At 39.1% G+C, this 25,795-nt stretch overlaps 1 protein-coding gene across 6 annotated transcripts in view; it reads right to left on the reverse strand.

Annotated features, from left to right (window-relative positions):
* Positions 1 to 22,493, reverse strand: part of Wac (WW domain containing adaptor with coiled-coil) — a 58,610-nt gene extending 36,117 nt beyond the window's left edge. The window contains exons 1-3 of one of the 6 annotated variants that reach the window (XM_028763742.1): positions 22,408 to 22,493; positions 21,447 to 21,483; positions 19,714 to 19,909 (exon numbers count right to left, since the gene is read on the reverse strand). In XM_028763742.1, the coding sequence (XP_028619575.1) occupies positions 19,714 to 19,852 (139 nt within the window). In that variant the 5' untranslated portion in view covers positions 19,853 to 19,909; positions 21,447 to 21,483; positions 22,408 to 22,493. Of the gene's footprint in view, positions 1 to 19,713; positions 19,928 to 21,446; positions 21,484 to 21,850; positions 22,096 to 22,407 lie in introns of those variants that run through there. The other 5 variants (XM_028763741.1, XM_028763744.1, XM_028763743.1 and 2 more) reach the window with 5 other exon arrangements.
* Between the last annotated feature and the right edge of the window lie 3,302 nt (positions 22,494 to 25,795).

Here is a 25,795-nt window from a genome sequence, read left to right on the forward strand (position 1 = left end):
GAAGAAGTAGCAGAAATGACAGCCAGATGATAGCCAGAGTTCCAGGGTGCCACTACAACAATGTCTTCTATACATGACAAGGAAGCTGCATCCATAAAGCCTCAACAAGACTCCTAAAAAAGACCCACACAATGCCAGATAACATGCCAATAATAAAGAGAGAAATCTTAGGACCCACTCCTATTTGATGAGCTCCAAGCAACTAATAGCCACTGAGAGTCAGTCTTCTTCAGGAACAAGGCCCTAATAGGCTATATCTAGTCTATCCAATCACAAATGAGAAGCCCTAAAGACATCGCATACAAACTCTAAATGGACTTACCACTGTGTATAGTTTCCTTACTCTGTTTGATGCTCCAAGCTGATCCCACGTGTGCACCCAAACACACACACACATAACACACACACAACTACTACACGCAGGACAGTTGTTTTTAATATTCTTTGCTAACTCAATTACTGGGCACTCCTAAATCTTCCCTTGCTACCAGAGGCCCAGTAGGGGAAGTAGCCAGAGGCCACTTACCCGAAAACTCACATGGCTGGTTGGCCTTATCTCCTTTGCTACTGTGTCCCCTTCTACTCTCCCAGTCTCTGATTGTCCTGCAACTCTCAGTGTCCCACCCTGTGCTCAGCCATTGGCTACTGGCAACCAATTGAGGGCAAGCACTTTCATCAATAAAAAGATTCCCGATTAAATCAAAGCATCAGAACCATCCTCTGCATCCTACCTTTTTCAACTAAAAAAACTCCTCTCAGTCATAAATTGAGCAGAACCATAACAATCATGTAAACTACAAATATATAATAAAAATCCAGTCAATCATACTTGTCAAGATAATGTAGTCTACCATCATTCCTTAGTTACTATTCTATCCCTGAATTATGTTTAGATTTTAGCCTATAACACCATCTGAAAAAAACTATGTTTTCTACTCTACATCATGTCTCTAATGATAAACAACTTAAGTTTGTTTATGGGACTATAAGTAGTTTTCAACCCTGCCAGAAATCTGAGAATGAATTAAACATTACCTGAGTATGTAGGAAGCACCAAACATGGCTTCTCAAATTTAAACAATTGTAGAGACTACTTGGACAGCTGACTACTTGGACAGTCCTCTATTCCTCAAAACGTTGGAGCCCTTTGGCCCTGGATCATGACAGACCTTTGTAAAACAGAATTAAAGGACTGTTTACCCTGTCTAGACAGCTATCAATCAACTATTCCACATAGTACATTCATTTGGGGCAGTGTTTTATTGTGGATGAAGTAGGCAATTTTTGCTCCGTGGCTACCTTGCCACAAAAAGTGGAGATAAAGATGTGCAATATCTTTTCTGATCTGTGAAGGGAGTGCTGTCAGGAGCAGACATGTCTCTAGTCAAAACTTAGTAATAATGAAATGATTAATTATCAGATTTTGTGGATTTCAGATGTTTTTGAAGACTATGTAAAGTATATTTGAACTGTTAAATCTTAGCTATTCCTAATCATTTCTATTTGAGTACATTGAAACCACTTTATTATAATTAAATTAGAATCTGACCTAACCATGAGTTTAACATCTGGCCCTTAACTTGTGTTATTTAATCATCTTGTTCTTAAATGAGTTGCACAGGCACAATGTCTATCTAAGAGTAACATTGTGATTTTGGAAGCATGATAAACCTGCAGCTCCTATCACCCACAACTTTGCAGATACTTGGCCTTAAACTAGTGGCATTTCTATATAACTCAAGCAATCATAAACCAAGCTTTGAAAAACAACTATATAACATTACTGACCATGCCAAAAAAGGAGAAAAGTACAGAGCATGCTCCATACAGATATGAACAGTAGTGAATGAATGGTATGGACAAAGAAAGATAAAGACATCAAAAATCAAGGTCTAAACTGTGGAAGCTTGTGAATCAGGAACTGAAGGCCAGCCTCTGCTATACAGTCACATCTGCTTAAGCAAACATTAAGTGAACATCGATAACATGATAACTAAGTTTCATTAAACCTCAGTACCCTCAACTCAAGAGTTACAGAAGTCTGTAACTTATACTAATCCTAGCTATTTGAAATATCCATTTCTAAAAATCAATAATGAAATTTAGGTTTTAATATTCACAACAAGGAATAATAAGTTAGGATACTTATCACAATCTTAAGTGATCAGCCCTACACGAATGCAAATAAGGGTGACATAACTGGACTCAAGTTATGTGTGTATATTAAGTGTATATAAAGCAAAGACAAATGGAATAAATCACAACTTTAAAAACGAGTGGCTGGGAAAATACAGAAGGAACTAAATAGAGTGAGATACAAATAATGAAAATCCACTGTATTCATATACAACATCCTCAAGTAACTTTTGAGTTTTAATAAACATATAAAGATTAGGGCCAAACAGGTGACAGAGATTAAGACAGTTGCTGTTCTTTTTCTTACAGGACATGCACTTGATCTCCAGTACCAATATGGGGCACACAAGTGGTGCACATAAATACATGCAGGCAAAACCCTCATGCACACAAAATAGAAATCTAAAAAATGCATGAAGACTGACGGAGCTGGAGGGGGTATCCATGGAAACAATCCAAGTATAGCATGCTCATGTATAAAACCATCAAAATAACTTATAAGAGTTGTATAATGCCTTTTTACACGATTTTTTTTTATTACGATAACATGTGTGTGCATGAGGATGCAAAGGACAAAGTGTCAGACAGATCCTTCCATTCACAATGAACATCCTAGAGACTAAGGATCTCAAGCTTGGTGGCAAGTGCCTTCACCCTCTGAACCACCAACAGCACCCTAATATTTTGAGTTTAAAGTTAAACTTATGAGAAACAAAAATTACTACTCGATTAATAGCCAGAATTTTTGAGGGTAAAAGCTACTCATTCTGATATTAAGTATTTTTTAATTGGCATACCAAATACTAGGTTTCTTTGTGGTGTTTTTAAAAATACAACTTGTTTTTTAAGATCCTAGCCGCACATTCTCACCCGTTTGTAACTTTCCTTCCCCAATAAGACTTTCTCTGTTTTCATGTAACAAGCATTCTTTTATGATCCTCTCAATCTGTATTATATTCCCTTTCTCCCTTACAGTCTCATGAGCCAACTATAGTAACAATCACTGATACAAATACATATTTAAAAGGCTAGGATCTAGGAACTAAGGAGATAGCTTGGTCAGTAAAGTACTTGCTGTACAAGCATAGGACCTCAGTTCTACTTCAGAATCCATTTAAAAAGAAGATGGGCATGGTGGTCTGAGTTTGTGACCACACAACTAGGAGGAACAAACAAGGAGGTGCTGGCCACCCAATAAAATCTACTAGAATTCCAGAGCAATGAAAAAATACAAAAACCTAGGATGTATATATAAAAGAGGACATGTAGCACTTTACTTCCAGAGTCTGGGTTACTTTATTTATTATTTCCACACTTAATCCATTTCTGACGAAACTTCACTTTGTGACTGAATAAAATTCCATTATGCTTATGAAGTATTTATTTATCATCATTCATCAGTTGATGTACACTGAAGATGATTCCATTTCCATACTATTCTAAATAGAACATGTGCAAGAATCTGTGGTAACAGAAATGTAGCTCTCATCCTTCATCAAAGCTTCTCTTTGCAGGAGTAAAGATCATTACAGAAAGCCACAATGATAAAAAGAAGAAAACAACTGATGAAGGAATACTCAACTCCAAATGGTATGAACTTACAAGATGAGCCACAAACTAAGGCTCATCCATAGATGGTGCAGAAAAGATTTTAGGAACCGAGGACCAGCAAGTCTGCTGTACCCATGTCTCAACATGATTGCCTAACAAGACCTGAAAGATGCTGAAAGATGACACCAACAAACATGCTAAATCCCATGGGTCCCACCCCTAGAGTTAGTGCTCTGTCCTGACTGAGGGAGATTTAAGTCTTCCCCAGGGATGAGCCCCTAAATCCAAATATTATCCCTGAAGACATACAAACAAGCAATACCAAATGGATTCAGCAGGCTTTATTTATATATGCATGTATATATATATATATGTGTGTGTGTGTGTGTGTGTGTGTGTGTAGACAGACATACATGCACATATAACCGTAATAATTAAAGAACATGAATTGAGTTGGCGGTGATGGGTGGGCAATGAATGAATGGTTAGAAAAGTAAGTGGGAGAAATTATTTGTTAAGATAATCACCTTGCACACCATGTAAAGGTTCTTTGTATTATTCAAATGTTGACTTCTGAACTGTCAGAGTTGTGTAATGGGCTGACCTTGGTATTGTTACTTTTACTGGATTTTACCTCCCTGGGTCTTTTGTAAACATTCTTCTCCATCACTTTGTGATTGGTTTTAATAAAGAGCTGACAGCAACTTCCAGGCAGAGCTGGAACTCCGGGAAAGAATCAGGATCAGAGAAAGTTGGACTTTGGGGGACAGAATGAGAGATAATGGACCACATGGCAAACAGGGATTAGTATAGACAGAATTATTATTAAGTTATATGAGTTAGTTGGGAATAAACCTATAAAGCTATAAGGCCTAAGCTTTCATAAGTAATAAAATGTCTTGAAACAGTTGGTTCTAGTTTTTTTTTTTGGGGGGGGGGGGGCTGAGAAACCTCTCTTCTTGAAAATGATTTTTAAACTTAACAGACAAGACAAACTAAAAGTTACACTGATAGAACTAAAGTAATGTTACTCACCTATCCCTGATCCTTAAGTGTTGAGATTAAAGAAGTATATCCCAAATCAAAATATTTTCAGTCTTTTTAAAGTTTATTTGGCACCTATAAGAAAACCTAAACTGAGTTCTGTCTACAATATTCTTGAAACTTTATGTCTTCATCAATTTAAACTTGAAAATACCAAAGGTCTCGGTTTTGGTGTCTGTGTCTGCTGTTCTTTGCATTACCTACTAAAAATCCTACATGAACATCTCCACACCAACAAGTCAAACCAACATATAACCAAAAGAAAACACTACACTTCTGGCTACAAGTTTTAGTTAGCATGTGCTGGTGGGATATATAGCAAAACCCTGTAAAGCAGAAACTCAAGCAAAAGTCTTGTTTCTCCTGATTTACTTATTTATTTACAAGGGAGTTTTGTATTTATCCATTATAATCTGGTTCTGTATTTTGTTAAATAATAACCAAGAGGTTATGTGTTCAATCAGAATGCTAAAATCTAGCAAACATTTAACCTCCAAATTTTAATTAAGACCTGGCTAATATTCTTTCCTCTTAATTCATTACCTCTGCACACATTGCCAACCTCAAAAGGGACTCTTTTCACAATGTCAGAATCCAGTCAGAACTCAAAAGATTTCTGGCTATGAGTTTAAGTTACCTGCCCTCAATACTGTGGACAGAGTATATCACACACACACTGTCAAACTGAGTTAGATCCTCAGCCCTTCAACATTTTCTTCTTCACTGTTCATTCCTGTGATACTCAAACATGTACATTACAGACCCACAGATCAACTAATTAGTCTTCTAAAGCCCAAGAACTCCATGTACTTGTCCTCTTCCACTGACACCAACACAAATGATACTAAATAAAAAGCTAAAGTACATAACACATTAAAGATACACATAACTCAACTTTAAAATGTGTAACATTTATTCCTGATCCCTGAATCTCAAAGAAAATGTGGAATGTGCATCACAAGAAAGGACTATCTGAACAGGATAGTACAGGTAGTACAGATATTAAAACCAACAACTGACAAATGGGACCTCATAAACAAAGGATACTATCACTTGAGCAAAAAGGCAGCTTACAGAATGGGAGGGGCCAAAGACTTCACCAGCTATACATCTGACATAAGAATCTAGGGATACATTTAGCATACTATGCAGTTTACCATTCTTATACCAGCTATGTTCCAAAGAACTCTATATACTACTACACAGCTATTTGTTCATGTGTTCATTGCTGCTCTATTCACAATAGCCAGGAAATGGTACTGAACAATGAAAATATGGTTTATACACACTATAGAGTATTATTTACCTAGAAATAATGCAATTTCCAAGTAAATGCTTGATACTGGAAAAGTCTCATTCTGAGGGAGGTAACTCAGTCTGAGAAAGACAAAAAAATGCATGTATTCTGCATACAGATGCTACCTAGACTTATATGTTTAATTAAGTTGAAGTACCCAAAAGCAGGAAACTAATAAGAGTTCATGGTAAGGTTGACAGGGATGTGATATAAAGATGAACAGAATAAAAGAGGAAAGACACTAAATGTATTTAAAAATACCATATGGAAAACCACAGAAGCTTCCCAAAATATTTACATAAGCTTAATACATACATAAATATTTTATAAATACAGTAACATGTTTACATATACAATGAATTGCTTATCTAAAAAAGGAAACATCATGGAATTTCCAGGTAAATATATGGACCGGAAATTATCATTCTGAAAGAGGTAACCCAGAACTAGGGGGAAAAAAATACTGCATGTTCTCTCTTACTACTGTATGCTAGCTAGTTTTATGTGTGGAGTTTAATTGTAGACATTGTCTCTCTCCACCTCCAAACCAAAGCTTATCAAATAAAAAGCCCAGTGACAGCTTTGAGTTACCTTTTTTTGAGTTGTTGGTCAGTGGGATCCATAAACAACACCCCTTCTTGCCCTCCAAGAATGACTGCTAAGACCCCTACTGAAAATACCACATATTTGAGTCATAGGACATGGAGAAACCAAGGTGGTACCAACTGGCTAGCTTTCACTGTATGCTGCAGGACCCTTGTACGCTACAATAATAACTAACCTGGAGAGATACGCCCACTAATGTAATAGTGGCACAAATATTATGGGAGTTACCAACTACTTTTTAAAAATGTATTAATGCAGAACAGAACTCACACTTGACACTATTAACGTGGCACCCACATCCATAGAGAAAAGAAAAAAACAAAAACAGTAGCTGGCTAGGGCATGCCCCATCCCCCAAGAAACCCTTATTACTTAGCTAAATACACAAAGTGTACTTAACTGTCTTTATATATAAGTGAACTTCTCAATCCTCAACAGAAAACCACAGCCACAGATAATAAAGCTAAATGGCTTATCTTAATTACAAATCACTGCCACCAAGGTACTTAGATGGACCTTGAAAGAAGGGGCAGAAACAATTTAACAGCCAAAAGCTGATTAGAATAGAACAGTATTTGCCAGACATATCATAGGCATAATGCTTCTGTTATTAAAATGCTGATTTCTCTGCCCTCATACCTGGTTGCAATCTAGACAAGGAATTGTAATGCTTATTCTAAGTATCTCCTGCCTGAATGTTATGTAAACACTGTCTCAATTTATTCTGATTTGTCAATAAAAGTTGACCAGTCAATGGCTGAAGAGAAGAGAGACTAGGGCTGAATTTCTGATCTAGCCAGGAGAAAGGGAGAGGAGAGGATTTGCCAGAGAGTTGAGGAGGGAGACACAATGAGAACATACTTGAGAGCAGAGAAAGCCAGACCAATACTAAAATGCAAATATCTCAGGGATTTTAGCTTAGAGGAACAGACTGGATTAACAACTGCTCAGCTACTATGCTGTACAATAATAAACCATAGTCTCTGTCAAATTTATTTATTAACTAGCTGGGATAAAGAAAAAAATGTCACTTTTATATATGCATTTACATACTGTCAATACAGCACCAATGCACACATGACCCATCAATGACTGGGAATGCATGCACAAGATGAAGCCTGAAAAGTCCCAAAATGAATGAGGGAAGAGCTCATGGAGTTCCAGCCCTATCTCAGAGGTTTTTGGCAAATCATGGCTTTAGGAGAAAAAATGTTCTTTAGGGATAAGGTCTGAAAGGATAGCTGTGCTCCCTGCAGGAGGAGATGGTCCTACCCCATGTACATACAAGTCAGCACTAAGTGAACTAAAAATATCTAAATGCAGCCTATGAAGTTGACTGGAAGAATAAGAGGCAGGGGCACAGAAAGGGGAGTTGGGGAATAAGGAATGAATTTGATCAAGATATAGCCATGTATAAAATCCTCAAATATACCCTCTTTAGGCCAACAAACCAAAACTTAAGTATCTTGTGAGTCAACAACTCTGAATTTCTCAACATGAGTTTAGTCAGTTATGAACCTAGGTAGGAGAAAAGCAACATGATATACCACCTTAGCATCTAGAAAAAAATAAAGGACTGAACTCTTCTTAAACCCTGAAGACATTTTTTTTTAAGGACACACAGGATAATACTGGAAAGGCGACAATGTGGTGATTTTTCAGAAGCACATATTATTACATTAATATTCAAAAAGGAATAGAGAGCCACAAACACATTAATAGTAAATAGTATTCCTCCAAAAATAAACCTAAGAACTTAACTCAAATATCCAATTCCTTTATCACTAAGGACAGGTCTGATGGCTAAAATCAGTAAATTTAGCATGTTGTAAAGTAGAAGGCAACTTGGTTTACCATTTTAGGTGAAAACTTAGATGTGACTCAAGAGACATTGATTTATCTGTCAAATAGCTTCGCAACATAAATTAGTGAAATCAATCTGCAAAACTTTTTAAACATTCAGTCATTGCTGAATGAGAACAGCTTTTATGCTTTGAATGGATTTACTTTCAAAAGTCAATGTATTGTATAAAAATAGTAAAGGATTAAGTTTACCCATGTAGTATCACTAGTTTAAATAAGAATTGTTCTCAAGAATGAAGAGCATAGACCACAATCTGTCAGCATTTTTAGAGATAGGTAATATAATCTGACTACCAGAAGCCTATAGTGCAGTATATTTACCACAATATAAAGAATCATATAGCCGGGCAGTGGTGGCACAGACCTTTAATCCCAGCACTTGAGAGGCAGGTGGATTTCTGAGTTTGAGGCCAGCCTGGTCTACAGAGTGAGTTCCAGGACAGCCAGGGCTATACAGAGAAACCCTGTCTCGAAAGACCTTAAAAAAAAAAAAAAAAAAAAAAAGAATTTTTTTTTTTAAAGATTTATTTATTTTACTTATGAGTACACTGTAGCTGTCTTCAGACACACCAGAAGAGGGCATCAAATCTCAATACGGATGGTTGTGAGCCACCATGTGGTTGCTGGGATTTGAACTCAGGACCTCTGGAAGAGCAGTCAGTGCTCTTAACCACTGAGCCATCTCTCCAGCCCCAAAAAAAAAGAATTTTATAATATGGGTTAAGGATGTAGCTCAATTAGTTGGGAATGTTGGCCTAGTATACACAAAGCCCTGCATTCAGTTTAGCAGCAAAACTTTTAACAGTTCTGGTAGTGGTACACACTTAAAATCACAGCACTTTGATATGAAAGAAAGATCAGAAGTTTGAGACACAGTGAGTTCAAGGTCCACTTGGTTAATCTGAGAGCCTATCTCAAAATACTAAACAAACAAAAAACCAGCCATGATATAAAGCAAAGTCAAGATTAAAGCAGGTTTCCTACAGTGAGAACAACAACAACAACAGACTAAGGCTCTGGAGCAATGGTTCAGCCATTAAAAGAGTACTGGAGACTTTTCTAGGTGATCTGGGTTTGATTTCTGCACCTACTCAGCAGCTCACAACCATCTTTAATCTAGCTGCAGAAAATCAGACATTCTCTTCTGGCCTCCTCTTCTGTACCATCAGACATGGTAAACAGACATAAACATAGGAAAAGAAAAAACAAACAACTAAACACTATTTTCTTAGCCAAGTTGGACAGGAGTTGCAGCAGGACAGTTTAAGATATAAAGAGAAAGAGACAATAGTATATAAAAGAACATACCGCCGGGCGGTGGTGGTGCACGCCTTTAATCCCAGCACTTGGGAGGCAGAGGCAGGCGGATTTCTGAGTTCGAGAGTTTGAGGCTAGCCTGGTCTACAGAGTGAGTTCCGGGACAGCCAGGGCTACTCAGAGAAACCTTGTCTCGAAAAAACCAAAAAATAAATAAATAAATAAATAAAAATAAAAGAACATACCAGGACTATCTATGCAGTTTTACTAAGCTGAATTAGAGACAAATGGAAGGATGACAGAAAAGGAACATTTGGAAAAGGTAAAAAGCAGAGCAAGCACTGATATCATGGCCTGACAGACTGCTCAGGACAGTCCTAGACTCTAGCAAAATCCAGTCTCTTGCCATTGTTAATCCAGGGCCCCTACATTCACTCACAGCAAACAGCAAGCTGACCTAAAAGCCAAGCTGGCTAGTAGGTCAACAAGACAGAGTTTCCCTACAAAGAGCATTATCTTGTTCTCAGTGTCCTAAAAGAACACAGTCTAGGACTGTAGGAAAACTCTATTCCTTAATTTGTGTTTGTCTGGTCCTTCCTGGTGTGTTGTTACTGTTGGAGGAAACTAGTAACAGCTTCATTTAGCATAAGAACACATAATGTCTAGAATCTTACAAAGGACTAAAAATGTAATTTAAACTCATTTAAACTTAAGAATCCTAACTTCCAAATGAAAAGGAGACATTGGGGTCAAGGACCATTTGCATTTAATAGCAGATTTCACTCATTTGTATCAATGCACAATCATGATTTAGCTGCATTGTAGGAGAGAAAAATAACTTGATAAGTATTTTACTGGTATACACCTGTAATCCCAGCACTTGGAAGACAGAAGGATTACCCCAATTGTAAGAGCAGCCTAGTCTACATAGACTGAATTGCAGGGTAAAACTACACCTAGCAAATAAGCTCAAAAATATCAACTCATCAATTAAAATTTTAAAACAAGATTAATTTAACTTAAACAACTCATTTTCTTAAAGCTTGATGATAAGACCTTCCTCATATGTAGTCTCATTACTATCCAGGAAAAAAGCTTGAGTTCTATGTTCTATGTATTCTCAAAGACAGAATACATAGAAAATATGCCTTAAAAACTGAGAAATGAAATCTAACTGTACAATTATCCCACTGTGAGGAAACCCATGAATCAAGTACAAATTAATACAAAAGATACTAAGCAAAGAGCTTGATCTATTTACAGAAATCATAGCAATGAAAAAATATTTTCCAACATCAAACAAATTATTTCTAAGGCAGAGTGCAACTCAGTGGTAGAGCAACTGCCTAGCATGAGTCCCTGCCTGGATTTCACTCCCAAGACAAAAAGTACCTAGTATAATGAAACATAACAAGTATCTAGGATAGTGAGGAATCTATGATATACAAAGAATCATTAATTGCAAGTACCAGTAAAGCTTAATAAAAAGAAAACTAAATAATAATGACAATTTAGAATTCATGTAGACATGGGAAAAAAAAAAGACAAACTAATTAATGTAGACAAGGACCAAAAAGGTCAAAAAAGCGAACTGAAATCACATAGATACAAATAAAAAAGATAACCTTGGACTTTGAATCAAAGCCTATACAATGTAAACAAAGCAGCAATACTTTCATATTTTACATGTTCCAATAAAAAGCTTATATGGGGGAAAAGGGAATCAAGACAAAGTTACTCTAGCCTACTTAAAGATCAGGTCTCAAAAATAACTTCAGTCCCAGTTTTTTTAGCCAATATATGTTAATTCTACATGTTAATTTTCAAAGCACAACCAGCTTTCAAAGCACAACATATAGTGATCATGTAAAAAAAGTTCTCTGCCAGGTATGGTGGCATAACACCAAAAATCTCAGCACTTGGGAGTTTGAAGCCAGCCTGCACTACACAGCAAGTTTCAAGCCAGCCAAGGATAGATATTGAGACTTTGTCTCAGGAAAAAAAAAAAAAAAAGAAAAGGAAAAAAAAAACCTAAATACATGGCCAGGTCTGGTGGTATAAGCTTTTATTCCCAGCACTTGGGAGGCAGAAGCAGAAAGATCTGTCTCTGAGTTTAAGGCCAGCCAGTACATTGCAACTTTGAGGACAGTCAGGGATATATAAAGAAAATCGCCAAAAAATGAAACAAAAAGATGTCTTTTATCATTATGCCAAAATATTAGCATTCTTTATTACTGAACAACTCTCAAGCATCTTTACAACTCAACTGTCTCCAACAGGCGCAGCTTTCTTTGATATCAATAAAGATTCAAATTTATTGTTATAAATCACAAATATTGAATGCAAAAATTTTATGCATCCTTTCCTCATACTAGGCATAATATTCTGAGATCATACTTTGCAAATATTGTTTTTAATTATTACCAGACAGTAAGTTCTATGAGGCTGAAATATGTTAAAATTTTTCAGAAAACGTTGTTGTCATACAAATTCAAATTAAGAACTCAAAAATTTTTTAAATTTAGGCCTATCAATTTAACAGGAAGACATATCCGAAGTATTCTTTAAGTGCTAATACTTTGAAAGCTTGTGGTTTGTCAGTATGTAAGATAAGTTAGTTCAGGTTCATACTACAGGTTAAGTGTACCAGTCAAGGAACAACTTTAAAGATTGGGCTCTTTCTACCACGGGTTCCCAGGATCAACCTTGTCGTTTGGCTTGTGCTATAAAGTGCTTTGTTCTGATGTCTCACTTTAATGTCTCACAAATACACATAAATAAATTATATGAATTGCTGGCACCTAAATATGCTAACCTGTATGCTTGTTTTCCAAACAAGCAAGAACTCAAATTTACTACTGAAATGTCCTAGTGCTTAAAATAATTTTATATAATATAACAGTGGCTACAATTACCCAAATTCAGTATATCCACTGATCTATGCAGTCGCTAATACCAATTAGAAATCTCTCTACTGCCAGACATTAGCTAGATACCTTTGCCACTAGACATTAAGTTGGCTATTTAAGAAGCATACAAATTACAATACCATCCATTTGTATAGGATGGTGACACAGAGAAGTCCTTGAGCTGTATGCAGAATACATGTTCTAGCAAATAATCACTCTAATATGCAGACTCCTCATGTTGTCAAGAGTTAGAAACCCTAGAACTTCATATTACAAATACATTCAACAAGTTTTATTTAAAATTCAATTTTCTAGGTTCCATCTCCTAACTCCTATGACTTAGAGTAATTCAGATGCTATCAAATAAACTGCAGCAAGCTCTTCTTGCAATCCTGACAAGCAGCTAAATTTGGTTATCATGTCTCCACACGAACTGAAGTTCTTACTTATCAACACCCCCACACAAATTTGCAAATGGCACAATGGATGTGAACAAACGTTATCAGTCTCTCTAGTGTGTTTTATAGCTCTTTATTCAACTATCCACCACTCTCCTTTTCTAGCTCTTTGATACTGACACTAACTTAAGTATTCAGGAGTGCATGGCATACAACCCCAGCACAAAAGCTGGAAGGCAAATTGCCATGAGTCAGAGGCCAGCCTGGGCATACAAGACCCTGTCTTAAAAACAAACTAGCAAGCAAGTAAAAACTGAAAAACCCGTTCAATATAGTAAGAGCAGGCCTAAGAATTTCAGGTCACTGAAAAACTCTTAAATCTTAGAGTGGCACGGGCTTAACAGCACTTTTAACTAGATTGATTCTACTTCCTATATGGGAAAAAATATATGTAACAAAAAGAAAAAAAAACCACTCAGGAGCTTAGAAAGTGGCAGTGAGCACAAAATCATCCTCTTCTAAGTAGTAGGAAGGACTCCACCTGAAGTATAATCTGAGGGCAGAAATAAAGTTTTATGTACAGGGAAAACTCTAGCTTGCTACTTTCAACAGTAGGACCTAAAGGTTTTGATTCATTTCATCAGCAGACCAGGACACATTATGGACTGATTTCAGATTATAGTCAGATGCAAAGGGACTTTGCAACTTTAAGGTATCACAGAATCCCTTAAAAGAGATGGACATATAAACTTAAAATACCAGGCTCTGGAATGATAGAGAATAAGTGTTCTATAACTTCTTACAGTGTCTCTCTCAGAGATACCAGTTCAATGTCATCTTCTCTTTAGCATCAGTTAACTGAAATGTTACCGCAAAGCCACACTACAAACACACATAGGAAGAGTTGTATTTTCAGCCAATACAACAATCATAACTTTCCTATAACTTACAAAGCCAAAGTCATTGGTATGTTAATACCAATTATTTTTGTTATCCAGTTAAGTAGAAATTAGTTTGAGTAAGAAATTGTCTTAAACAGTCAAAGTGGACCATCCAAATGTTTATATTATGACATAGAAATGCAAAACAACCTCACTAAATAGCAATTTCTTTTAAAAGTAAAGTAGAAACGAAAAATAATGGCATGACAAAAAGCTGTAAGAGAAATAACTTGTTATAAATTTTTCAATCAAGATTTACAATCACACATGCTTTGAGCACAGTTAGGTGTTTTCTCAAATTAAGGGGAAAATGCCAGAGTTGAAACATTAAGACACTGAGACTGTAGACTGCTAGTATGTTCCAGCACTACAGAAGTGTAGACAGGAGAATCAGGAATTCAAGGCCAGCATGGGCCACCTTTCAAAATGATCAAAAAAGAAAAACATTAGGGAGGAGCTGGTGAGAAGGCTCAGAAGGTAGGGGTGCTTGCTGCCAAGCCCGGCTTGAGTCCAAACGCCAGGTTCCACATGATAGGAGAGAAATAATTTCTGACCTTCTTACATGTTCCCTACACACAAGTATGTGAATGTAAATTAAAAAAAAAAAAAATGTAGGGATTCGGATGCAGGATCATCAGGACTAGATAAGGGTACTACATTGAAACCCTGTGTCACCAAAAGAAAAAAACAAAAATCAGACTGCTTATCTGTTATGTTAACCTTACTCTGTTGATCACAAAATATTTTGTGTTTAACTCGCCTAAAAAGATTCAATGACTGCATTTCTATCTCTACTACATAAGATGGCTTTTTAAAGAAAAAGTTGTTTTCACTAGACAAACTCACTCTGCAAAAGAAAAATAAACAAGCTTAATTCACAGATGAATTAAAAAACTATAGTTTCTTCCTAAAGAAACTTTTGGTAAATAGAAAACACTAGCATGTAACAACTTTGCCTAGAGCTATACAAGTATAGTATACTATAATTAATGTCCAGTCCTACCTTTGATATTACAAATTAGGTAAAAAACTAACCACTAAGAAAAGCTTAACAAGCTGGGCAGTGGTGGTACATGCCTTTAATCCCAGAACTTGGGAGGCAGAGGCAGGCGGATCTACAGAGTGAGTTCCAGGACAGTCAGGGCTACACAGAGAAACCCTGTCTTGAAAAACAAAAACAAAAACAAAAACAAAAAAGAAAAGAAAAGCTTAACAAAGGTACAAAGATGATAAAAGCCAAGTTTTAAACTAACCTATCCCATATTAAACACTACCAAATAAATTTTTAGTTTGTCTCACTTCTGAGTTTAGAACCAGTAGAAAATTCTAAGAAATACCTATCAAAAGTTTTGCTTTATTTCCTTTTTTGTAGAATTGTAAAAATAGCGAAAACTATTTGTGCTACTTTCCAATGTCAAAATGAGGCCCAAGTACAACTCAGAGCTTTTTATTAATGATGAGAAATGCTGTCTAAAATGTACCATGATCAACATAGGACCAAACGGAATAGGATTATTTTATAAAAAGATGCATACACTATTAAACTGCAACTAGAAAACTTAAATTTCCAGTGATCAGTAATGACTAATTCTTCAACATATTAGTGTGTCACCACAAAATGTTTAGTACCTTCTGAGGTTTGGGGAGTCTTTTTAGAGTTTTCCAACTGAGCATGTACCATCATCCAGAAGGATTTCAGATTTTCTGATGAAGCAAGCATGCTCAACATATACAATGACTACATTACGGGATGAGAGCATTTCCAGAACTGGTGGAATAAAAAGAACACAGAGCTAGACACTTCAAATCCTTAGAAGCAGTACTTAACTTACTCGTGAAAGCAGTTGCCTTTTTTTTTGGCTTTTTCGAGACAGGGTTTCTCTGTGTAGCCCTGGCTGTCATGGAACCCTGGAACTCACTCTATAGACCAGGCTGGCCTCAAACTCAGAAATCCACCTGCCTCTGCCTCCCAAGTGCTGGAATTAAAGGCGTGCGCCACCACCACCCAGCTGCAGTTTTCCTTTCTACTAAGAACAATTTCCAACTTTAACAAAATATGTACAATTGTAAAATTGTACAATTTTACGAAGTTCACACACACATATGTGTAGATATATACATACACACATTCATAAATATATATGTACATCCATACGTACTTACTTCATCTAACCAAGGACTCCAAATATACTTTTTGATTCATGGAAGACAGGAATGACTATTCTAAGACTGAAGTTCTGTGAAGTTTCATAGAATCACTACAAAGATAATACACCCTAACTTATTTGTACCATTAATTTTTTTTTAATTACTCAAAACTCTTAAGGATTCTCTCAAAGATTTTCTTTTTTCTTGTTTTTGAACACAATGAAAACAAAAACAGATCTAGAAACTGTGGATCACTCTTCAACTCCCAGAACTCAGCAGGAAGCTGAGGCAGTAAGGTAATCAATCACCTAAGGCCCTAACACAAAGAAAGAAAGAAAGAAAGAAAGAAAGAAAGAAAGAGAGAGAGAGAGAGAGAGAGAGAGAGAGAGAGAGAGAGAGAGAAGGAAGGAAGGAAGGAAGGAAGGAAGGAAGGAAGGAAGGAAGGAAGAAAGAAAGAAAAAAAAGTATACACTATATACACATGTATAATGAACTTCCTAGATGTACTCTGAACTAAAGATTGAGTTTATGAAAAGGAGATGAATCTCTGTGGATTTGGGGCCAGCCTGGTCTGTATCAAATTCCAAGCCCACGTGAGACAGACACTCTCAAAAAACCAAAATTTTAATTAAAAAAAAAAAAAAACATTATTTCATGGTATGTTCCATTCCTGATGTAAATGACTATGAAAGAATAAAGTTATGGTATCTGCTATGCTCCAGGAGAAGTCAGATAAGAAATGGAAGTGAATAACGAAGTCAAGTATAATGTAGCAAATGACTAACTCAGGAGAAAAATTACTAACAAACTGCTTGCAAATGGAACTAATCAACACAGACACAAATAAAAAGTAAAAGCCAATGAGTATTTGAGTTCACTTATAAAGGGGAATGAAAATCAAAGTGAAGAAAGAAAAAAAAATTAGAGAAGGCAAGCAACTAAACCACTACTACTAGGCCTTTTAAGTGTCAAGTCAAAAACCCTAAGGAAGGCTTCTAGGCAAAGGATAGCATCATAGCTTGACTTCAAGAATATCACACAACTCTTGGCATATAACATATGTCCAACAATTGTTGAAAGAATAAGCAGAATTTGATGAAGACTATTTCAACTCTAGAGGAATTCACTGCCTCACTATAAGTAGATGAAATCACTTACACTTTCTTGAGTGTGTAAAACTAATTTCTTCCTGGATTTTGGAATGGATGGTCTAATTGGGTCAAGTTGTTACAAAAACAACTTGAGAGTCTGATCTGATCAAGTACCATATCCTATTTGTCAATGCCAAAATGCCTTGAAATAAAGCGTACAAAAAGTACAATTAGTCTTGTCTTCCAATAGTTAACATGTAAAATAAACACAGAAGAGTGACTGATCAATAGTACTACCCCAGTGTAGCAGGATGGTTTCCTGCTGCTATTGCCTACATTATTTGCAATAAGCACAGTGATTAGGGAAGAGCTAATGTGGAAAGAGAAGGAAAAGGAGAGGAACCTGGGAGGAGAAGATGGCTGAGGATGTGGGCATGTCTCTAGCAGTCTAAGGTAGTTATAATATCTAGGTTAGGTATTGGGTAACAACTAATTGTGTGAGCATCTTGTTAATTGAGCATTACCAAATATATGTACCAACTGGATAGCCATTAAGTCTTCATTCTACCAGGTACCGCAGGATGGCGGGTATTATCTGGGCTCAGCCAAGCTTTGTGGAGACAGCCTGGGAGGATGGCTCTGCCAACCTCCCATACTGGCATCTCGTGGGTGCCAGGGCCAGTGCTTCTGGCCAGCCTGAGCCTCAGTGACAGCCACTCTTGGCCTCAGGCCTTGTCTTGTCGGGAACATGGCACCTCATAAGAACGAGCCAGATTGGGTTTTAAAATATTATCCTCAACACCCCAGGATGCATGAAAAACTACAGAGAATTCACCCATAAAACTGACAATCATCAATTAGTACTCAGAATTTTCTAACATTAAATGAGATACCTGCTACACTTATAAGCATGTAAGTTTATCTGCATAGGCACCACAGTGATATCTATATTCAATACAACTATCTTTCTTCCTTCCAATTACTCCATCCCAAAGCAATCTTCTGATTATTAATAATTCCTCAATCCAGTAATTAATTATTCAGAGGCCAGTGTTTCTCAATATATGATCACAGTGAGGAAAGCTGATTCTACCCTATGCGGCAAAAAAACCAAAACAACAACAAAAAAAGTGAAACAGAAGATGCAAAATATTTTCAAAAATTAAAGACATCTAGAACTAGTCATAAACAAAAACAATAAGCCCCTGTCAGTCTATTGCGATTCTCCTCCCATGGTCAAGCAATACTGTGTGAGTGAATGTTATCTACTTAAGCAATATGAGGTCTTATTGGCAAAGAAAAATATACAGCTTTTAATTACCTAGTGAAATCACCTTATCCTACAATGTAGGCTTTATAAGTAAATGTTACATTCATAAACTGTAAGCGAAGGCAGCCTGAGAATGTACTTTTTCCCAGTCCCCACCACTGTTTGTGAGCAGGTAGCAGGAAGATATCAGCACGGTAAAAAAAAAAAAAAAAGGCTAGCTTAAATGTTCCTCAGCTGTAGAGCTCATCTGAGGCCAGCCTCAGAACAAAAGGCAAAGAATTAAAAAAACAAAGGACTACATGTTTCATCTAAACATCAACAGGATGGGGCGGGGGTGGTATAAAATTTTAAATGGTTACAACAAAAACTAATTTCTTGAATTTCAAAAAACCTTTAATGGTTAGCTATCTTGATAAAAACCTCTTCTTTCAGTGTATAATTCACAATTATAATTAAATCCTGAACACCTTAGGAAATAATTTGAATGACCAATGATTTCAAACTAAAACCAAAATTCTTAACTCAAGTTTCTTTCTTGGGAAACTGTTAAGGAACTCTCCAATCACTAGTAAACATTTAGAAGACTGTATTTGTAAATGCACTATCAAACAATGTGTGCTCTGGGGTCCCCAGTGGAGGAGGACTGAAGAAGCTGAAGGTGTCTGCAAACTATAGGAAGAACAATATCAACCAACCAGGCCCCCGGTGCCCACAGAGCTCTCAGGGACTAAACCACTAACCAGAGAGTACACATGGGGGGGACCCATGGCTTCCAGCTGCACATGTAGCAGAGGATGGCCTTGTGAGGCATCAATGGGAGGAGAGGCCCTTGGTCCTGTGAAAGCTTGATGCCCCAGTGTAAGGGAATGCCAGGGTGGTGAGGTGGGAGTAGGTGGGTGGGTGGGATGGGAGAGGAAGGATGGGATAGGGAGTTCCGGAGGGGAAACTGGGAAAGGGGACAACATTTGAAATGTAAATAAATAAAATATCCAATCAAAAAAAGAAAAAAAGAAAAAGGAAAAAAAAAACACTATATGCTCATGCTAAGACCATTTTCCCATAGTGCCTGCTAAATTCAAAAACAAAACAAAATGGATTTAATGTGATAGCATTAGCACATGGGAACTTTCTTAAATTCAAACGTGCTGAATACACTGTTTTAACTCTCAAAGTACAGGATAGTTTAGGCCAAAGCTACTTACCACCTTCCCTCTCTCTAACTCTCTGAGTGTGCACATTTTTGGCCTTATTGTGACCTGTGCTGTCACTGTATTTGTTCTCAGGACTATTAGATCTCCGCAACATTTTGTTTGGTGGTGAAGGATCTGCGGCGTCTCGCATCTTTTCATGTCTGTGATCACCACTACTGGGGTGACTCTTTGACGAATACTTAAGTGCCTGTAAAACATCACCCCCCCAAAGAGAGAGAAAAATTGAAAATTTAAATTCAATTCCCAATTTAAATTACAAATTCTAGTAAGTCAAGTTCCCTTACATCAAAACTCAGAATTTCCATTTTCAGTACTTCCCTTATTCAGAGATGTAAATGCTCAAGAGTTACCTTGCAACTCCTGATAACAAATGCAACCACAAAACACAAAAAAAAGAAAAATCCTATCTGATTATGTAAACTTTTTTTAAACAGCATTTTGACACACTGATCCTCCAGGAAAAAAAACTTCAGAACTAAAATCACTTTTTGAGAGCTTAAATTACTATCCATTTAACCTCTACAACTAATGCATCCAAGCACATCTATAAGCATATTTTAATAACTGTTATTTTTTAAATAGACAAGTTTTTCTTCTTTTTTGATTCAAATAAAACACTATCCCTAATTTATAAGCTCTTTCAGGGATAAAATACTTTTCAAAATGTAACAACAATATGTGCCAAAACAAACTGATACATGAAGTGTTTCTAAGAAGGCATAATTCTGAATGCCCTCCAAAAAATAGTTTTACACTGCAGGTGTCTGAAGATGAACACAATGTATCAATCCCGGAGGGAGTAAGGGAGGGAGGTTAATGTTTGACAGATGCAAATATTCCCGGTCCTAGAAGCTCCAGTACAGTAAGTAACAAGTTATCAAGTAGCAGGTTGGAAACCTGCTTGCACTCTTGCCAGGCTGGTGGCTCCCACGTGTAACCCAGCATTCAAAAGACTAGACAGGAGTAAAACTGGAAGCAAGCCTGGACCACAGAACCTTGAGGGGACACAGACCTGTTCCTATTCTTTCTCTTTTAAAGGTGATTGGAGGCATAAAGTGTTTGCTTCTGTTGTCTTCAGACAGTACCCTGAGGACACTTCAACAAACCTTTAAAACTTTACATGAAAAACCTTGAGTGGGACACCCAGAATCGTTTCTATTAGCATGAAGTACTAAATAAAGGAAGGTCTAAATTAACTAAAGCAAAAACAAAACCTTTCCTTTGAAATAGAATAATCTGAACTAAAAATAAACAAAATGGTAAGAGTACCATTACTGAGAGTAACTCAAGTTACTTCTTTCTAGCCGTTCATCTACTTTTAAAACTTTCACATTTATCTTTCAGCGCTCCAACAGCATAAGTAAATGGGCCTCTGAAGTCACCTATCACTACAACTCAAGTGACTCCTTCACAAGGAAACCAAGACAGGTCTTCCCACTTCCGAGTATTTTTTTTTCTTAAAAACAAGCAAGCAAACAAAAAACATAAGGCAAAACAAAACAAAATGCTGAACTTCCTCTAGTCACCTCCCAAGATAAGCCCTTAGATGTGTTTGTAGAATGCTAATAAAACCCAATACCGAATTTTAAGCGGACCAGTGGTGCTACTTTCAGATTTGTTGCACCAAAGGGCCTGTAGCGACTTCTGAAGCCTGCGCTCGAGTAGTAGTCCCTCCCTTCCCCCTCCAGCCCGTTCAATCCCTCCACCCCAGGACCGGCTGGTACCTGGAAAGGCTGAGAGTCCCCCCTCCGGTCGTGACAGCTGAAAAACAGTAAAGGACAGTCGTGTAAGACATCGCGGGAAAGGAAGAAAGCGGGTCTCCCGGCCGCCCCTCCCCGCGGGTCGGTGACAAACGTACCGGCGCGGAACTGCGCGCCGTGGACGCTCCCCGGGCTCAGAAGCCCGGGTTCGCACTTGGTCCGCAACCGCAGCCCGCTCGCCAAGCCCTCCAGATCCCCAGGGCGCCCGCCTGTCTACCCGGCCCGGCCCGGCCCGCCGCCTCCTCCGACCGATCCCGATCAGGGTTAACAACAAAAATGGCGGCGCGGCCAGCTCCCGATAAGGACGCCCGCCCGCCCGCCCGCCCGCCCTCCGCCGCAGCCCGGCCCGAAACGAAAAGACGATTTACCCATCACTGAGTCTCTGCTGTTTCCTCGCATACATTACCATCAATGCCCGGCTGTGTGTGTGTGTCGGGGAGGGGGGAGAGCGGCCGCGAGGCGGGCGGGCGCGCGCGCGGGCGGCGGGCGGGCGGCGGGCGGCCCCGGCACCAGGACTCGGCGCACCCTCGGCGGCTCGCGGCACCTCCCCGTTACTGGCGCCGGCGGTCCCGGGCCATCTCCCTCCGTCACTACCGCTTAGGGTCGGCCGGGGCAGAGGTGCCAACTACAGGGCGGCAGCGCGAGCCGGGGGGAGGGGGGCGAGAGGCCGTGTTCCGGTCCCCGCGGAGAGCGAACGCCTCCAGCACCTTCCCTCCTCCTGCTCCGCCGCCGCCTGCCCTCCTCCCCCCGCCGCCGCCGCCGGGTCCTTCTCGCCGCCTCCTGCCGCTGCTACAGCCGCCGCCGCCGCTCCACCAACTACATCCGGGCTACTCGGACGCAGCCGCCTTCGGGAAAGCTCGGCAGTTTCCGCCACACCCCCCTCCTCCCCACCCCGCACGGCTCGAGAACGCCGCCTTCGGCAAACCTCGGCTTGCTCCCGCCCTCCTCTTCCTCCGAGGCCTGGGCTCCTAGCCCCGCGACCCGTCAAGCCCTTCCGGTCGCTGCTTTTCCTCACACTCGAATCCGGCCACTCCCGTTCCACTTTAGGGGTAGTCGTGCTCGGGAGCCTGCGTGAGGCGGGCCCCGGGGCCTCCGGGCTGCGCGGGGTGGGAGCGGCCTTCGGGAGGAGAACCGTGGGGCGCGAGGGACGCCATCTCGGACTAAATGCGGAGCGGCGGTAGCTGCGCGTGCGCCCAGAGGCGCAACGGCGGCGGGGGCGGGGTGCTCTCCGCGAGGCGGCCGCGGCCCCCGCCCCTCGGGCTCTGTGCGGGGGTCGGAAAGCCCCTAATTGGGCGGCCCAGACCGTTGTCGCGGAGCCTCGGCGGGCCGCGGCGGAAGTCGCCCTCAGCCCGCCGGGTGAACCGAGAACTGCGGCCGGTACTGTCTCCGGCCAGCGCGGAGCGTGCGCCGTGGCACTAGCCTCGGCTCTGCAGACGTAAGTGGCCGGCCGCACCGCGCCACGGAGCCTTCCTACCTCGACTCCGGGGTCCCTCCTCGTCCTTCCTCTCCCTGGAAGGAAATTCTTCCGAGAGTACGGGTGTAAAAGAAGGCATGCGGTGTAGTGAGTGAGGTTGCTATAAATTATTTGCGATACACGGGGAGGAAACGTATCAGTGGCAATATTTTCTTGGTGGCAGTCGACTGGTTTATTATTATTTCCCGGAACATGGGCTTAACAGGAAGAATTGCAGTAAACAGTATAGAGAGCAGGATAAACACATAAGGAAAACAACAATACCCCTTCAAGGTTTAAAAAGAAAAAAAAATCGAAAGGACTATTTGGTATCCAAAAAGTTACAACAGTGTTCATTCTAAATAATGTAATACGAGAAAAGAACTTGGAAATCATAGTTGAAAATTTTTGTTTGTTTTTTTCGAGACAGGGTTTCTCTGTGTAGCCCTGGCTGTCCTGGAACTCACTCTGTAGACCAGGCTGGCCTCAAACTCAGAAATCCGCCTTCCTCTGCCTCTGAAGTGCTAGGATTAAAGGTGTGCACCACCACTGCTAGATTTGGTAGAATTTGCAAGGAACTTTGAGTCACCCTACCTGCATAATAAAGCATTTTCTGAGTTCAATTCCCAGCAACCACATGGTGGCTCACAACCATGTGCAATGGGATCCGATGCTCTCTTCTGGTGTGTCTGAAGACAGCAACAGTGTACTCACATACATTAAATAAATAAATAAATAAATAATTTACATAAATATTAAAAAATAGACTTGACCAAAGTCTACATAACAAGCTTCACGTGTTCATCTTTTCCTTTCACAGATGCTACATACATTACTACTGTATTTCTGTGAATGATGGTCTAATGTAATTGTGCTTTTGGAGTTTATGACATGCATTCTGGCAGTTGGGTTTTTTGGGTGTTTTGGCGGAGGGGGTTTGGTAGTTGTTTTAATCTAGACCAGCTTTTAGGTTTGCTGCTCAGTCGTGAGCAGCAAACCTTTCTCCACTTCAGTTTTATGCTTTAAAAAAAAAAGATTTATTTCATGTGTGTGCCTGTATGTATACATGTGCACTACAGGAAGCCTGGTGCTGGCAGAGGCGAAAAAATGTCATCAGACCAAACTGGAGTTATGGTTCTGAGCATCATGTGGGTACTGGCAACTGAGCCTGGGTCCCCTGCAAGGGCAGAAAATACTCTTAACCTCTCAACAATCCCTCCAGCCCCAGTTTTCTGTTAACTTAGGATCCACTAATGTCACTATACTCAGGATGCCTAATATAAGGGTTTGTGTGTGTGTTTAGGATAATTTCTCAAATTAGAACTATGGCATAAATGTATATGGGCTTTTACTTGTCTACCTATATTGTTCCTTCTTCGTTGTCTCTACCACTGTCTCTTGGGAAAAAAAACTTGTCTTGGTCCTTAGCCAAACCTTACTAAGAAAGTATGGGAGGGAGAAAAGGGAAGAAAGAGAGAGAGAAGGAAAGAAAGAAAACTAAGAGTTAATTGTAAAGTCTGAGTTACACAAAGACTTTACCTCAGTCAGAACTAACAAAATTATAGGTATTGCAATGTTAATTTTGAGTTTCATGATAGAATGATTTATATCTGGCGTTTTCAAATGTTAATTCTGAAAAAACTACAAAAGAAAATATTTACTACATGAGAAATAGTATCTTGTGCTTAAAGATTGATTAAATTGTTAAACTATGCTTAAATGCTCAAGAAATTTCTAATGCTCTTTTCTAGGCAAACTTATAAATTTATAAGATTTAAAAAGAAAAAGAGCCGGGCGGTGGTGGCGCACACCTTTAATCCCAGCACTTGGGAGGCAGAGGCAGGCGGATCTCTGAGTTCAAGAGTTCGAGGCCAGCCTGGTCTACAGAGTGAGTTCCAGGACAGCCAGGGCTATGCAGAAAAACCCTGTCTCGAAAAAAAAAAAAAAAGAAAAGAAAAGAAGGAAGCAGCTTATATGTAGACACACCTTTACATGGCCTCTGGGCTTTACATATGAAATACGCATTTCTTTAAAGGTTGAGCTTGCTACTTTTGCTATTTGAAAGATAAAATTGTCTCTCATGGTAGTTTTTTTTTTCTCACCTGATACAAGCTAGGGTAATCTGGGAAGAGGGAGCCTCTGTTGAGAAACCTACCTCTATAAACTGCCTGAAGAAAAGTCTATGGGGCATTTTTTTTTATTATTATTTATGGTTGATGTGAAAAGCCCCATCCTATGGTGGGCAGTGCCTTCCCTGGGAAGGTTGTATAATAAAGCAAACTGAGCAAGCCATGAGGAACAAGCCGATAGGCAGCTCTCTTTCAAAGCTTATGCTTTAGTTCCTGCTTCAAGTTCCTGCCTGCTTCCCTCAGAGATGGACTATAAAATACAAGCTAAAGCCCACCCACCCAGTATGGCAATGCACATTGTAAAACTTAATCCCAGCCTTTGAGAGGCAGAAGCAAGCAGAATTCTCTGTAAGTTTAAGGACAGCCTGGTACATAGCTAATTACAGTACAGTAAAGACCAAAACCATGAAAAACAAAAACCCCAAACAAACATAGAAACAACATACAGGCTGAAATATACCTTTTCATTCCAAGATCGTTTGGTCATGCTGTTTATCTTAGAAATGGTAAGCAAACTAAAGTATTACTCAACATTAATTCATTTTTAAGAGTTGGTGCATTCTATTATAAATGTTATAAAATTAGATATTTTAATAGCTAGTGAATGTATATACGCTAAAGTTACCAAAGTGAATTAGTATTGTTGACAAAAGACAATATTAGATCTACGAATCTCTATACTCATTGTCGTTAGACTCAATATTGATGTTTTACAGATGGTGAGATAGCTC

The sequence above is a fragment of the Grammomys surdaster genome, unplaced genomic scaffold (assembly GCF_004785775.1).
Source record: "Grammomys surdaster isolate TR1022 unplaced genomic scaffold, NIH_TR_1.0 140, whole genome shotgun sequence".
In the NCBI taxonomy this organism is placed as follows: Eukaryota; Metazoa; Chordata; class Mammalia; order Rodentia; family Muridae; genus Grammomys; species Grammomys surdaster.